General features: G+C 44.2%; 1 protein-coding gene across 1 annotated transcript; it reads right to left on the reverse strand.

Annotated features, from left to right (window-relative positions):
* Nucleotides 1-5,171: 5,171 nt before the first annotated feature.
* On the reverse strand, nucleotides 5,172-14,684 carry LOC137916715 (bcl-2-like protein 12). Its single transcript, XM_068759686.1, has 8 exons — nucleotides 14,647-14,684; nucleotides 13,667-13,835; nucleotides 13,078-13,270; nucleotides 11,296-11,512; nucleotides 10,657-10,758; nucleotides 9,178-9,254; nucleotides 6,943-7,206; nucleotides 5,172-6,238 (listed from the first exon to the last, which is right to left on the reverse strand). Exons 2-8 carry the CDS (start codon nucleotides 13,831-13,833, stop codon nucleotides 6,206-6,208), a joined length of 1,053 nt encoding a protein of 350 aa, XP_068615787.1. The 5' UTR covers nucleotides 13,834-13,835; nucleotides 14,647-14,684; the 3' UTR covers nucleotides 5,172-6,205.
* Between the last annotated feature and the right edge of the window lie 400 nt (nucleotides 14,685-15,084).

Here is a 15,084-nt window from a genome sequence, read left to right on the forward strand (position 1 = left end):
ATTGACTCCGGTTCTGTGGGCGGGGCCGGTTGGGAGTGGGATCCAGCTCGGAGTAGCTCCAGCTTTCAGTCTTCCTTCGCCTGTCGGTCCTGAACGCCTCCTCTTCTTTTGCCAGATCCTGGCCCTGGTGTTCTCCATGCTGATGTACTGCCAGATCCTGTGTGCTGAGAAACACCTGGACTGACGACAACCCAGCTTTATTACAACCGGGCAGCTTTCAAAGAGAAGAACGCATTTCCTACGTCGGTGAATGGAGGATAATACGTTTGTATTTCTTTACTGTGTTTTGTTTGTACAACAAAAATGTTCTTTTTTTTTATGAAACGAAAGAAGCGAGAGATTCGGATTTGTGAAATCCATTCCTCGGGACTGCCCCGAACGCTTTTGTCGTTTCACCAGAACGGGTCGTTTGTTTTTGGCCTGTTCATTTAGCTTATTTGTTGAGCCAAATACTAGTTTTGAGAAAAGGAAAAAAAAGAAAATTGTCATAAAGAAAAAGTATTTAAAAACAATTTTGTTTATAACTCCATGTCTCTATAGTTATTCCTAAACCATGTGAGGACTTTGAACATTTGCTGATGTAACAGTTTATATACTTGTTATAATCCCTTCTGTCTCTTCAGCACTGCAGTACTTATATTTCTAATATTTCATTCTAGAATTGTCTTTGTATGACCCTTTTGGTATATGTCAGTGTTTCTATCTTATTGTATTAGTCTGGTATTAAAGAGAATGTCTGGTTCATGTCTTGTCTGTCATTTCTTACGGCTATCTGTTCTGTTAATATATACCAAATGTGTACTAAAGCAGGTTCTCAGAGTCACATAGGACAAATTCATTCAGCAACTTATAATGTTGCTGACAAGGCTTCTTTCTGTGGCACGGGCGGACATTATGCACGGCGCTGATAGCGGTGAAGAGATTAATGGTCACTGCGGCTCAACTGGTAACAGCATTCTGAGAGCAGCTGTCGGTACAGGTAGCTTTTCTTTTGGCAGGTGTAACCCCACGCAAGGGCTCTAAAAGGTTGTGGGGCACGATGAAAATGACTGATGGAGCAGTTGACAATGGTTCTAGTGGAAGCAAATGAGCGTAATGATTTTTATTTGATAAACAGGATTTCCCAAGGAGTGGAGGAACATAATGGAGACTCTCAGTTGATACATGTTGTTTGAGGAATATTGCTGGATTCAGTTCATTTTTAAACACGTAGTAAAAGAAAGAAAAATGCCACTAGCCCAGTGGGTATCTCTGCACTACTAAAGGTCTGCACAGAGGAGCTCATGCAGCTCAGCGCCCTGCTTTTCAGCTGCACACAGTTTCTGCCCTCAATAAACAATAAACCACATCCCACGAAAGACAATGATTTTAGACCTGTGGCTACGACTTGGTCATGAAAAGCTATGAAAAATACGTTTTGTTTTAAGGATGAGGTAAAATTAGCACCTGCCTATTCCCCTTCCCCGAAAGGGGTGGGCACTGACAATGCCATCCACGTCATCCATCTCAATGAGAGGCGCTCAAGAGGAGCCTGAAGCCTGTGGGACGATTTGATTTGAGTCCGGATCAATTAGCACAGGTTCCCCACAGGAAACCCGACGTCTATTATTTTACCATTTGCATTTTCAATAACTTAATCTCATAATTCTAACACTAACCCTAACACTTGAGAATATGAACAAATTGACTCCTTGAAGTATAGAACATAGACATTTGAATTTATGTATACAGAGAAATATTTTTTCTTAATCTGAAACTGCAGTATTTTGCAGTTTCAATGTGTTATCTGTGATTTTCCATGAACAGTGAAGAGCATCCATATATTTGTATGCTTTTTTGTCTTCGACATGCAGACACTCAACCAACATTGGTGGCTGTGGCTCGGTTCGTAGAGCCGCTTGTCCTGTGATGACAGGTTAGCGGTTCGGATCCCAGCTCTGTCAAAGCATTTTCAGGTCCCATGAACAGCTTGAAATGGTACAAAGTTAAGAGGTGAACTGCCAGAGGTCAAGTAAACGAGGTAAGCTTCACCAAAACTGAAAGATAATGCGCGTTTCGGAACAAAAACGCCTTTTTCAGGGAACAAGCTAACAACAAGTTGGTGCTACCAGTTCCTACACGTGCCCCAACTTTTCTTACTTACAACCCCCCCTCTGTTTGCATAAAGGTAGTGTTGGAACACATTTTGGTACCATAACGTTACGAGCATTATGCAGAAAGTCGCATGTTACTATGAACATGGCGATTACTGATAGAAGACAGACACACCGTCATGACACTTAAGAATGGAGGTCGTTCCTACAGAGAAATGGCCCAGAAGGTCACGGTGTCAGTCGGTAGAGTTTTCGTCAGCATCAAAAGGCGCTCAGAAACTGGGAGAAACACTGACAGGAAGCGATCGGGCAGACCCAGAGCCACAGCAGCATCAGAAGACAAGTTCCTGAGAGAGAACAGCTGGCCTGATAGATGGCTCACACAGCTTGCAGTTTCTCTCAGTTGGTAACAAAAAAAATCTGAACTTGAAACACAATCGCTGGAGCCTCAAACTCGTGTACCACCTCCATAAAGCAATTCTGCTGAAACACAAGCACATTTCCTGCTTTTCACTCAATTCTCAATTGCAAATCACACTTTTTTTCAGACCACGACACACGATTCTCTCTATTTTGCACAATCTTCATGAATAAAGCTGGAACACGCTGCCATTCAAACGGAAAAACTCCTATTTCCAAGAAAGCTATGCAATTAGCAACCAGAGCTTCAGCAACAAAATGGCCAGAGACCTGGTTTGGAGATCAATGGATGGCGATAGGAGAGGCAGAGGAGTTAGAGTAGGAGGATGTTGGAGAGGATGAGGATGGAGAGCCATCCTCTCTGGTGAGATCCGGGCCACTTTGACCATGTGGTCGACCACAGTTTGACCATGAGGGAGGCCACAGGGACCGAAGACAACAAGCACATGTATAGTGTTTACTGTACCGGCCTGTTCTATGTTCTTTCTACACATCAGTGTTTGCTATGATGTGTATTTTGGAGAATATATGTGCTATATTGCTGATTCTGTGGTTCAGACTGTAAAGCAGGGGTGTCAAACTCATGTTCTCCAAGGGCTACATTAGCATTATGTTTGCCCTCCAAAGGCCAAATGTAAACCGTAACACAGTAAAAATGTAACTAAATGTAATGTAATTTAATGTCAAATAAATGTAACTACTCCTTAACATGCTGTTAAATAACTATTTACTTTTTTATTTAACGCTTTAGCCGCCACAGTAATTACAATAAAATATTCAGTTTTTATGTCACTTTTTTAAAAGGTTGTAACTTAATAATTGTTAGAGATAAAGCCAAACTGTAAATGAGAAAAATCATAAGTATGAACCAAAGTTTGTGATGGGAATAAATTAACACATCTAATAATGTGGAAAAGTTCCATTCAAATGCAATCATCACGCAGGAACAAAGATAATCGATACAAAATCAAAGCAAAACCAAAAAGCCACCACCTTGTCTTGTCATGGACATGCAGAAACCAAAAAAAACAACCAAAGTGGGAAAGATAAAGAACATTCCCCGAGTCAATGCCGCAGAAAAGACGTCACTTTCAGGATCAGCACTGGACAGCTCCATATGTAGCCGATTACCTGTGGAGCTGTCCAGTGCTGATCCTGATCCATAGGTAGCCGGCTACATATGGATCAGGATCAGCACTGGACAGCTCCATATGTAGCCGACTACATATGGAGCTGTCCAGTGCTGATCCTGAGCAAGAACTTCATCACTGGACAGCTCCATGAGGTTTTTTTTTTTTACAGTGCTTGAAAGTGCATTGTGTTCTGCTGTAGCACATCCACGTCAAATCAGGAGTGAATGGACCTTTCAACAGTTAACACAACTTATTGATCCACACAAAACAGAACAGGCTGAATAAATATAACAGCTATGCTGTATGTCTTTAGATATTTGGGGCTGATTTCATGTTTTAACGCTGTTCGCTAGCTTACCAAACACCTGTCCTCTCACACAAACTTCATGACGGAAGGAAATGACGAGTCCGGTTGAGGGTTTTGACCGACAGCTCACGTGTCCAATAGCATTCAAGAAAGGGACCAGAAATGTTCCAAGTGATTATGAGATAGCCAATCAGAGGGTGCAGGGGTGGAGTCCGTTTGGCTTTAACGTGTACAATATAACGTGTGTGGTAAAAGGTCTACAGCCTTAAAACATAGATAATAATTGTAAAAAAAAAATAAACCTGACTCCTTCGCGGATTTCGCCTATTGCGGGTTATTTTTAGAATGTAACCCCCGTGATAAATGAGGGACCGCTGTAGCCCACTACCTATGGAGCTGTCCAGTGCTGATCCTGAGCACCATATGGCGCTGGGATCAATATTTCAGCACATGCTGGAAAAAACAAAAACGTTCAAATAACTTTCAATAGTCACCGCCAGCAGATTATTGATTTCCTGACTGCAGCGAGTTGCTATTGTTATTGCTATGTTGCTGAATTTTTCCGTTTGATCAGTTCACTACTTAAGTTACAAACATTGCATATTCAATTGTATAGTTGTAAAAATATATGGATAGATTATTGCTGTTATTATAACATAAATCCTTTCAATTGATCAGGTTAAGAAAACCACACTACTCCATCGATCAATAATCAAACTTATTCAAGTAAATAATATTAAATAATAAATAAAGAAAAATATCATCCAACACAAGTTATGGCATTAACTTTGTTCAAAACTCTTTTGTCACAGTTGGGAGGGGCAGAACTGCAGAACAACCAACAAATGTGGGCTGTTAAGAACATGTGACAGAAGCAGCATTTTACAAAAACAAATGTCTGCACACAGCTCTCTGGGGCCACAAAAAATGACTTGGAGGGCCACATTTGGCCCCCGGGCCTTGAGTTTGACACGTGGTCTACATGGTGCCAATACCGTTTGTAGGGTTAGGGTATCTAAATTAAACTTTTTCTTGTCGCTAAATATAACTTTTTGACCAGTTTCTACCATTTTCCACATTTTCCACCCCCCCCCCCCCCCCCCCCCCCCAAGTGAATTCGGTCATTTTGTGTTTTTCTATTATTATGGGGTTTCAACAAAGCTTATTGAATCAATATGAGTTAGAAACCTGTTTATTGTTTGGGGGTGTATTTCAAGACCCAAATTATTCACATTTGCTTTCGGATTCGATATTTTATTTTTAACACAATCACAAATCTTTGTTGATCAACTAGAAGATTTTTCAGTATCATACTTTTGTTTGCCAGGTATTCGCCAACTACCTGGTGTGAACGGCCTAGCTTGCGATCAATTCTGCGATTTGACAGGTTTCTGTGTTCTAACTCATCCATCCTACCTTCTTCCTTTCTGACAATGCAATCTTGTGTACCATTAAGTGTTGTATAAAAATATGTGACAATATTCTGAATGAAGTTTATTGAAGTGAAATTCTAGAGTGGTCCTATATTTTTGTCGCTCTTTGGGCCGCTGGAATTTTGGTGTTTTTCGGACCAGACCTTATTGGAGGGCGGGGGAGGTCGGGTGGGGGTGGAATGTGCAGTCTTGATTTTTGTTTGGCTGCTTTAAAGGGTAATTTGCCCCCTGAAAATGGATGGTCCTATGTTTCTGTTACATACTGTATATGCAAAGAAATCCCTAAATAAATCATCTCTGGTATTGTTCAGGGGGCCGGGCCAGATGTGGAAGGAGGCCGTAGTTTGGGGACAGTGAGGGTTCGGGCTTTACGACTAGAATGGAGACACTGGTATTTGCATCAGGGACTTCAAGTATGTTCAATCAAAACTTCAAAAGAAAAAAGAGCTTTGATTCAGTTGGTATTTCCTGTACATTGATGCACCAAATGAAAAAGTCTTAATCAGACAGTTTAATTTACCTTCATTATTGGAGACAAGTCTACCTTGGGACAACGTTATGTAACAAACAACAATAGAAAAATAAAGATGCTTCTGTGGGACGCTGCTGGAGGGTCACGCTCTTCGGCACGAGCAACAGCTTCTGATCCAGGGGCCGAGAGGTGAATCGACTCCAAGCTAATTTTCCTCTCAATAAAGTTGTGAGCGGACTCCAGATGCATTTTGTCCCAGTTCATATGAGAGTCGGTGGAAAGGCTTATCCATGCATGAATAAAGAGTAGCTCCACCAGGAATAAAGAGGCCTGGAATCTCTACGAACTCAGTCGTACTCTTCCAAATCCATCAGCTTCTCCTGAGAAAGGAAGAAAAACAGGAACTCAAAGGTTAAAAAGAAAGGAATATAAAGCTTAATCTTTAAAACTATTATTTCTACTACTGCAAATACTAATAAACAACTGCATTTTCAAGTATGCCTAACATCCCTGATGGTGCCTCGTATCAAACGACCATGCAAACTGTGCAGGATGTGTGTTTCATACAGTATGTATGGAAATATGGAAATTACTGTAACACTGTATCAAACTATATGCAAATAAGAAGCAATTTCTGTAAGTCAAGATACATAAAATAGTAGAAAGATGTCTTTACGATGTTATATAAGTGAAACGATGGCTGGATTTGGTTTGATTCCAGGGTAAAGGGCATGTTTAGATGTCATGAACTGGAGGATGGCTTGGCCTCAGGTAGCATTTGATTGGCTGTTGGGTTGGGCCATTAGAGTCTCATATTTTAATATCGTTAGGAGTACTTATATACAGGATACACAATTATTTGCAGCTGACCTGTTGCTGCTGTGTATTCAGTCTGTGAATGTGTGGCTGACAAAAAGCTCGCTTTATCAGCGTGCGCCATCGAGCGTTCATTTTAACCCCTCGTTTCCTGTATTTGGTTATAGGTTCGTCTTGAATGAACCAACCGTCTTCAGCAGAATACTTCTGTTATGTCAGCTGCAATCTGAATCCAAGCAGCTCTGCATCAAGGGGTTAAATGACGTACCCATCCGCCGTGGTTCTTGACCCAAGGGGCAAAGTTCTCCATGTAGCACTCTGCATAGCCTTGCATGCGATGTGTTCCGGTCGCCGTCACTATCCTTCGTGATACCTCCATGGTGACGGCCATACGCCGCAACGTCGGACTAGCAGGAGGCTGCGGCACGAGCGCCTCAGTCATGTGACTGCTACTGAATGTGTCCAGAAGCCTGGCGAAGGATGGGTAGGACAGGCGAGACAAGCTGGAGCGCAGGAAAGGGTTGGACTGGATCTGGAAACAAATTCAATACATTTCAAATGATTTAGAAATCCAGCCGGTACTTCACACACGCATGCAGATGAGCTGCACGACCTCGTGGTTTTATTGCTTGTATATTCATCAGATTTGTATCTGATGTGGCTCTACTGAGGTATTTCTACCTGCTGGGCAGCAAAGCAGTGTGCCTTTACTGGGGGGGAGGGAACTTCCCAGACCAGCTCCAGCCGTCTACCGGCCAATCAGGAACAAACGTTGTTTGCATTCCGGGCATTCTGCTCACATCGGCGTTCAGCTTCCTGCTGTCATGTTAACCCTAGAACTGCCATGGGCTCCGTTTATCCACATTATTACACCAGATGTGTCAAGTCTGGTGAAACTATTATGCTTAGTTTATATAATAGTAATTACAGCTGGTCCTCACTTAGCGACGGAACCACGTTTCAAAGTCCTCATTGCTAAAAGATACTGTCGCTAAACGAAACCCCGAGAATCGGCAGACGTTTTGTGTGGTCACTTTTTTTATATTTGCATACGTATAGGCCATTTATACTGTACATGTACGTACGTACTCTCTCATGACGCCACAGCAGCAACAGCGATTCCTTGTCGCTAAACTTAAAATTCAGAAAGCCCGTCTTAAATCCTACGAGTCGCAAAGTGAGGACCCCCCCGTATTGTGGACAGTATCCTGGCCGACTCCCCGTGAATGAGTCTTCCTATGGTGCCATTCTCCTGCCGGCCACCAGTATATGTTAGTTCGTAGATTTGCTTTCTTCTGTGACCATGTGTTCATTCATCATAGCGCATGTATCGTTTCTTCCCCTTAAGGTTCTCCCGCTCCATTTTTCACTCCACTGTCTTTTTTAAATTGCAACAATAAAGCTTTCGTGTTTGCTTCCACTCTGTCCCCATCAACTCTTATTCCTGTTATCCGACTGGGACTACTAGTCATGTACAAACTGCACATGGACTGGAAATGTGATTTTGCCAAGTTCCCCCTGGACTTAAATATCTACCCCACCCTTTGCCACCTTCGGTCATGACTCAAAGCTCCAGTATTTGGGTTCTTGTTTAGGAGTGAGGGAAGGATGGAGCGTGAGATTGACATGCGGATCGGTGCCGCAGTGATGCGGTCGTCGTATCGGTCTGTCGTGGTGAAAAGGCGCTGAGCCGAAAGTTCTTGATTTACCGGCCAATCTACGTTCCTCCTCTCACCTCTGGTCATGGTCAGCAAAGTCTCTTTGCCCATTCATTCAGGCAGGAGGAAAGAACACCAGGCCTGGGTCAGACAGACCAAAGCCACCTCCTGTGGAAACTCAAGGCCTGGTGAAATCAAATCATCTGGTTCACTCATTCACCTCAAGGTTCATCTCAGCCAGGCATGGGAAAACCCAGGCCCGGGGGCCATATGCGGCCCGTTGGTCTTTTTAATCCGGCCCGCCAAACTTTTCCAAATTATATCATTAAATAAAATTGTATTATAATTAAACCTGATTCATTTGACCTTTTCTCTGTAATGCTGCCTGTAAAAGGCCAAATCCTTTAATGCAATAGCTTTCATGTGTCATTTATATTAGCCCACACAAACGCCCCATCCATCTGTGCTTGGTCCGGCCCCTCTGTCAAATTTTAGAACCTATTGTGGCCCGCGAGTCAAAACGTTTGCCCACCCCTGATCTAAGCTCTGCTGCTGTATCCGTAACGGGGTCGGGGGGTCATGCTGGAGCCTATCCCAGCAGTCTGCGGGCGAGAGGCGGGGTACACCCCGAACAAGCGGGGCCACACACAGACAATCAAGTCACACCTACGGGCAATGTAGCGCAACGAAGTCACCAAAGCGGCCTGTTTTTGGTGGTGGGAGGAAGCCGGAGAACCCAGAGAGAACCCAGAGAGAACCCAAACGGACACAGGGAGAACACGCAGACTCCTCATCCAAGTACAAATGGCTAATTTACCTTTATACACGTGTGATAAACTACCTACCTTAGTGTTGATGGAATCTCCTTCGAGAGAGAGCACCTGAACCAGCTGTTGCACCACATCTTCTTTTTCACACACCACTAAAACAAAGAGTGACAGTCGGTGAGGGACGGGTGTTACAGCGCAACCTTTAAAGGTTTTGTAGGGAAATTCCATATCAGATGGAAGTCCACAACGTGATTACGTGCCGGAATAAACCCTAACAGTTTGCTCGTTTATGCCAGTTTGCTGAATGCAGTACCAGTCGGTGTAGTTTGGGCAGTAGATACACGAATCACCGGAATGCCAACACTGAATGGCTATTCAGCTGAAAAGCCCAGCATCCTACTGGCACACATGGTTTGGTGTGAATAATTCATGCACCTTTTGCAGCTAGACCTTTTCTTTTTCCCAGAGTGGGGGCGTGGCATTGGGACTGCTGTAATTGCCACTCCGGTACCCTGGGCTGCTTCTTCTGCAGTTAGCCCCTGTAGGGCCCCCGGGGGTCGTTCTCGGGGGTGCCGTTTTGGCTTGGGGTGTTCTGGGGGGCCGTGCTGCCCTTATTGGGCCCGGGTTGAAAGCTCTTTCCTGGAGGCTTCATGCATGCTAGATCCACCACACGAGCACCAATCAAAACTCAATACAAGAGTTAACTCCTCCCCCCGGTCTCTGAGCCAGTGCAGGTTGCTGGGTCAGTGCCTGTGGCCCTCACTCTGCTCTGCCTCCTCTTCCTCAGATTTCCTGAGACCCTGATGATCCAGAATCTCCTCTCGAGACCTTCGCGAATCTGGTGTTTAGGGATAACTCTTGGAATTATGGTTGGATGAGAGGGGGAGAACAAGCACAAATAAATCCACTGCACTCTCCTCAGAACACTCTCTGTTCTTCACTTTGTGTCTTTCCATCTCATTGGTTCCAGGTTTCACCACGTTGTACCACAGCCCTCGATGGCGTAACTTGGAAATAGCACTTAATAAAACATGATAGGCTAGTCTGCCCAGAGGCATTACAAATAAGTTGCATGAAACTCGAACAGTGACTGACGTCACGTATGTTGCCATTTTCGAGCACAAATGCAGACAAGTTAGAAAGAAAGAAAAAGTATTGCCGTAAATTCTCATATAAAATCGCCGTGTTGTTCATTGACAACATAGACACATAGCAGTTCTTTTTGATCCTCGGGGAAATAGGGGATAAAAAGCGTCCCCTGCCTGCTCAACGCGGGACGCGTATGCCTGCGTCCAAATACGAGACGATTCCGTTTATCAAGGGACGGTTGGCGATACTCAAAGCTGCATTGTCAAGACCTATTTGGACTCCGAGGACAGCTGGCACCCTTTGGCTTCGTCACAGCAGCCTACAGCCACACAAGCCTAAATTATCCAAACACACCGAATCTCTCAGTACAGCAACCTGATCAGTAAAACGCCAGATGAGTGCAGTACTGCTCACGACGATGAATCTTTACTGCTCGACAAAATAAATTCTCGTGCGTGTGGTTACCTGGTGACGACTGGATGCTGGGACGCTTCTTTACACTGGTTGACCTCTTGGCAATCTTGTCCAGTTTCTCTGCTACGTCGCTGTAGAACTCAGAGGGATGGTCTGAACATGAGACACATTCGTCTTAGATGAAAGCCGCGATTCTTCCATTCAAATGTAGCTCATGTGTTCAAATACGCATGAACACCGCTCACAACCAGCCCCAGAAATACTTTGTTGTACATGAACAACGTTGGAGCGTGTATATTTAGGGTATTGAACTCTCTTTTGCTCTCTGGGTGTAAAGAGATTTTATTTAGTGCCTTCATTGTTCATGGTTATGCTCGGCCGTGAGATTGATCCAATGAAATCCGAGACACCTGCCATGTTGTGCGCCTGCCCCTGATGTCCCGTTGTTACACCCTACAGGTACGTGGTCCTTGACAGCAAAGTCTCTGAACCTAAGATCATTGATTCAGGTGGGTGGATGTAAATGTGATGATGTCAGAGCTGGTTTCTGCACCCCCCCCCCCCCCCTAGCAGAGTGTATAATAAGCTGTGTCATGAGGCCTACTAACTGATGCTAGCGTTGCTCACGATAGCAACGCTCCGACGGCGCCTCATTCTGGAGCGGCGTGTGGGTTCAACGGAGGCGCTTACTTGGAGAGGTGACATTTGGCGAAGGCGCTGGTTCCTTGTCGATGGACAATGTTGAAGGCCTCTGAGGACTGGATTCATGCTCCTCCTTGTCCTTGTCCAACTTTATCCTAAAGAACTTGGAGATCCTTTTCCTGATCTTCTTTTGGCTCAGCTTCTTCTGCGGCTTCCTTTCACTCTCATCTTCCTCAGATGTCGAGGAAGGGGAGAAGGCGTCGTCCTGTAGGATGAGATGTGGTGATTACATTGTTGATTTTTATGTTATTTTTTTCACCATCAAGGATCGCGTCCTAAATTCATGTGTACCTTCAGCTTTGCACTGAGCACGCTAGATCAGGGGTCCCCAACCACCGGGCCGCGGCCCGGTACCGGTCCGTGAGGCATTTGTTACCGGGCCGCACAGAAAGAACAACTAATGTATACAATTTCCGTTGTATCGATTATTAGCGTCTAAAAGGTGTTTTACTTTGAAAAAACGAACGGATTTTCTCCAACGTAACAATCGCGTCTTGATACGTTGCTAAAAAAAACAGCCGTGAACTCGCAAAAATTAATAAAAAGAAACAAAAGTCTTTGGAGAGCTTCTTTGCCGAGGAAAAAAGTCCAACTGAGGAGGAAGAAGAGGAGAAAGAAGAGGAGGAAGAAGAGGAGGAAGAAGAGGCGCCGACGACCTCCAAGAAGAGAAACCAGGACTAAGACTTAAAACTCGGGTATTAACAGCTGATTCGCTCCGTTAACGAGCAATGAAGGGTTCAAACCTGAGACCAGAACCCGGATTAAAAGACAAGAACCCGGATTAAAAAACAAGAACCCGGATTAAAAAACAAGAACCTGGATTAAAAGACAAGGATGTGGAATTTATGAAACAAAAAACATGAAGGACAGAAGTAATTATTGGGACCACAATTTATGGTGAGTAGATATTGTGTAACTATTAAATATTTATTTAATAGTTATTGCAAGTGCATAATATAAAGTTTATTGGTAAGATTATATTCCTCTTTTTAAATTTAATTACCGGTATACCCCCCCCCCCCCCCCCGGTCCATGTAATATTTGTTCCTGACCTCATTCTGGATCAGATCCAGAAGACATTTTTCATATCGGACCCCTTGATGGTGAGTGAATTGACTGCAGATTTTACAAGGTATAATGTTTATAAGTAAATGGGAAAATCCAGATTTTCTTCTTTTTGTATCCAGACGGGTTTACGGATCGCTCTAAAACATTTATCGGGATCTAAATTAGACCAAGGCCCATCTTCAGATTTTTTTTCATCAAGATCCATCCAGCAGTTTTCCTGTAATCCTGCTAACAAACATCGTCTAACACAGAACCTCCTTGGTGGGGGCAACAAACCCGTTGATGCTCCGATGTGGGACCGACTCAGCTACAAAATGGTGCTTGTTAAAGATCTCTAGCTCTAATATTAAATGCACAGCGGCCCAAACGCAAGTGTACCCACATTAAAAAAATGTTTTGTCTTGATCATGGCTTTGTCAAATTCCATAAACAGCGATCAATAATCAACAGAGATATTGAGCAACACATTTTGAATCTCCATTGACTGCAATGTTACCGAATATTTCAGTGATCCATAATCCAGGATCTCTTCTGGATCATCACCAAAATGTAGTCCTCTGTTCTGGTTAAGATTCTGAACATTTCCTGACAATTTCATCAGGCTCAGTCGGTAACGCTTTGAATAATGCTGCTAGCAGACAGAAATATAACTTCCTTGGCGGAGGCAAACATGGAGTCTGGATGTTACTGGGTCTTCCTTACTTCTAGCTGGTCTCTGAGCCGTCTTGTCCTGCTGTCCAGTGAGCCTCTTGAGTCTTTGGAAGGACGGAGGAAGGAGTTCCGAAGAGGCAGTTGTTTAATTCGGTCTTTGAAACCAGTCTTCCTCTCTTCTCCCGAGGCCGCGTCATCCGCCTTTTGATCCTGCCCATCCTTTGGCTTTAGTTGGGGTTTGGATCTGTCAATGGAACGATGAATTGAGCTTATTAGACTTCAAACATATAAACCAAACTTTGGTTTACATCCAGATCAAGATCAGGGCCCAACTTTGTGAAACAGAAAAGTCGCATTCCAACTATTGTGACAAACTCCTGCTTTGGGAACCTCTTCCAGACTAAAACCATGAACACTTTGATGTGGAACAGGAATGTGAAGTGAAATATAGTGTCGCCATCGCTTAGAATGGATCGAGCTAATGGAAGCATAAAGTATTTTGATTCCTGAAGGATAATCTAAAGAAACACTCTAGAAATACTTCACTTTGATGTTTCTGCTCCTTTTACTGCACACCACCTCCTTCACATGCAGTAAATGGAGGAGCGCAAGACAAGCCAGAAGAGGTGAGGCGCCTCACCTGTCGTTGTGATCTCTGTAGGCTCCTCCTATTCGGCCAGGTCTCTCCGTCAGGGGGAGGGCGACGGTGCGCTTGAGGAAGGCTTGGAGGACCAGATTTGTCTCGGCTTTATACTCGACCAGAGAGAGGGAAGAGACGGAGGAACGCAGTTCTGCAGAGGCTGACATCGCTACCATGTGAAGAAACAAAGGCAGATTACAAAAATGTATTTTCTGTAACTGTGGAGTATTTGAGCGGCAGCTCCATCCTCAGCATCCTTCTACCGATATAGTGAATGAATGAATGAATATATTTATTAGATAGAATGTTAGAGTACAAGTACAGTCACACAGTAGCATGTATTACAGTACAAGTACAGCGAAAAAACATCCTGTCTAAGAGGAGCATTTCTAAAAAGCCCTTGCGGTCTTGTTTCCGTTGAAAGTCCTTCGTACATAAATCATCCACAATTAACAATACAAATAAAAATAAATATAATGCTGGAGAGATGGTTGGAAAGAAAACCTGGAGTGTCTCGGACAGGTTCGACTCCCCTGATCTAAAGGCAGGAAGAAGAAACTAAAGACCTCTCCCACCACTAGAGGGCGCCGCTGCCAGACAGACGGCATGAGCAGCAGAGCAGACGCTGTTCGAGCAAGAGGAAGACGTGCGGGTTCCTTATCACCGGGATGCAAACAGAAAAATCTGTACCGGCCGGACGGGACGGGCCGGACGGGCCGGGACGGGACGGACCGGGACGGGACGGGACGGACCGGGACCAGGAAATGTCTCCCCGTCGGGTTTGTGTTCTATTTAAACACAGAACCGAACACAGGGCGCGCCTCGCCGGGACGGTCCGCTCCCTGACGTCCACACAAACACACAAACACAACCGGAGGCGAAACGTAACGAACCGGTCCGACCGAGCCCGAACCACGAAGCCTTCCACCGACACGCCCCGAGCCTGTACGGGACACGGGGGTCTGGACGCGGCTCCGTACCTGGGTCCAGGTGTCTGCGCTCGGACGCGTCTCCCCTCCGGTCCGCGGGCGCGTCACCGCAGAATGGGGAGGAGAAAGCGCGCGCCGAGAAACGCGCTGAAACTTTATTTATAGTACCTGGCAAACACACAGCGCGTCACTGGGGGAAACGACAAACAAACAAACAAAACAACAACTTCAAAGAAGAAAAACAAACAAACAAAACAACAACTTCAAAGAAGAAAAACAAACAAACAAAACAACAACTTCAAAGAAGAAAAACAAACAAACAAAACAACAACTTCAAAGAAGAAAAACAAACAAACAAAACAACAACTTCAAAGGAGAAAAACAAACAAACAAAACAACAACTTCAAAGAAGAAAAACAAACAAACAAAACAACAACTTCGAAGAAGAAAAACAAACAAACAAAACAACAACTTCAAAGAAGAAAAACA

This window comes from Brachionichthys hirsutus, unplaced genomic scaffold (assembly GCF_040956055.1).
Source record: "Brachionichthys hirsutus isolate HB-005 unplaced genomic scaffold, CSIRO-AGI_Bhir_v1 contig_962, whole genome shotgun sequence".
Classification (NCBI taxonomy): domain Eukaryota; kingdom Metazoa; phylum Chordata; class Actinopteri; order Lophiiformes; family Brachionichthyidae; genus Brachionichthys; species Brachionichthys hirsutus.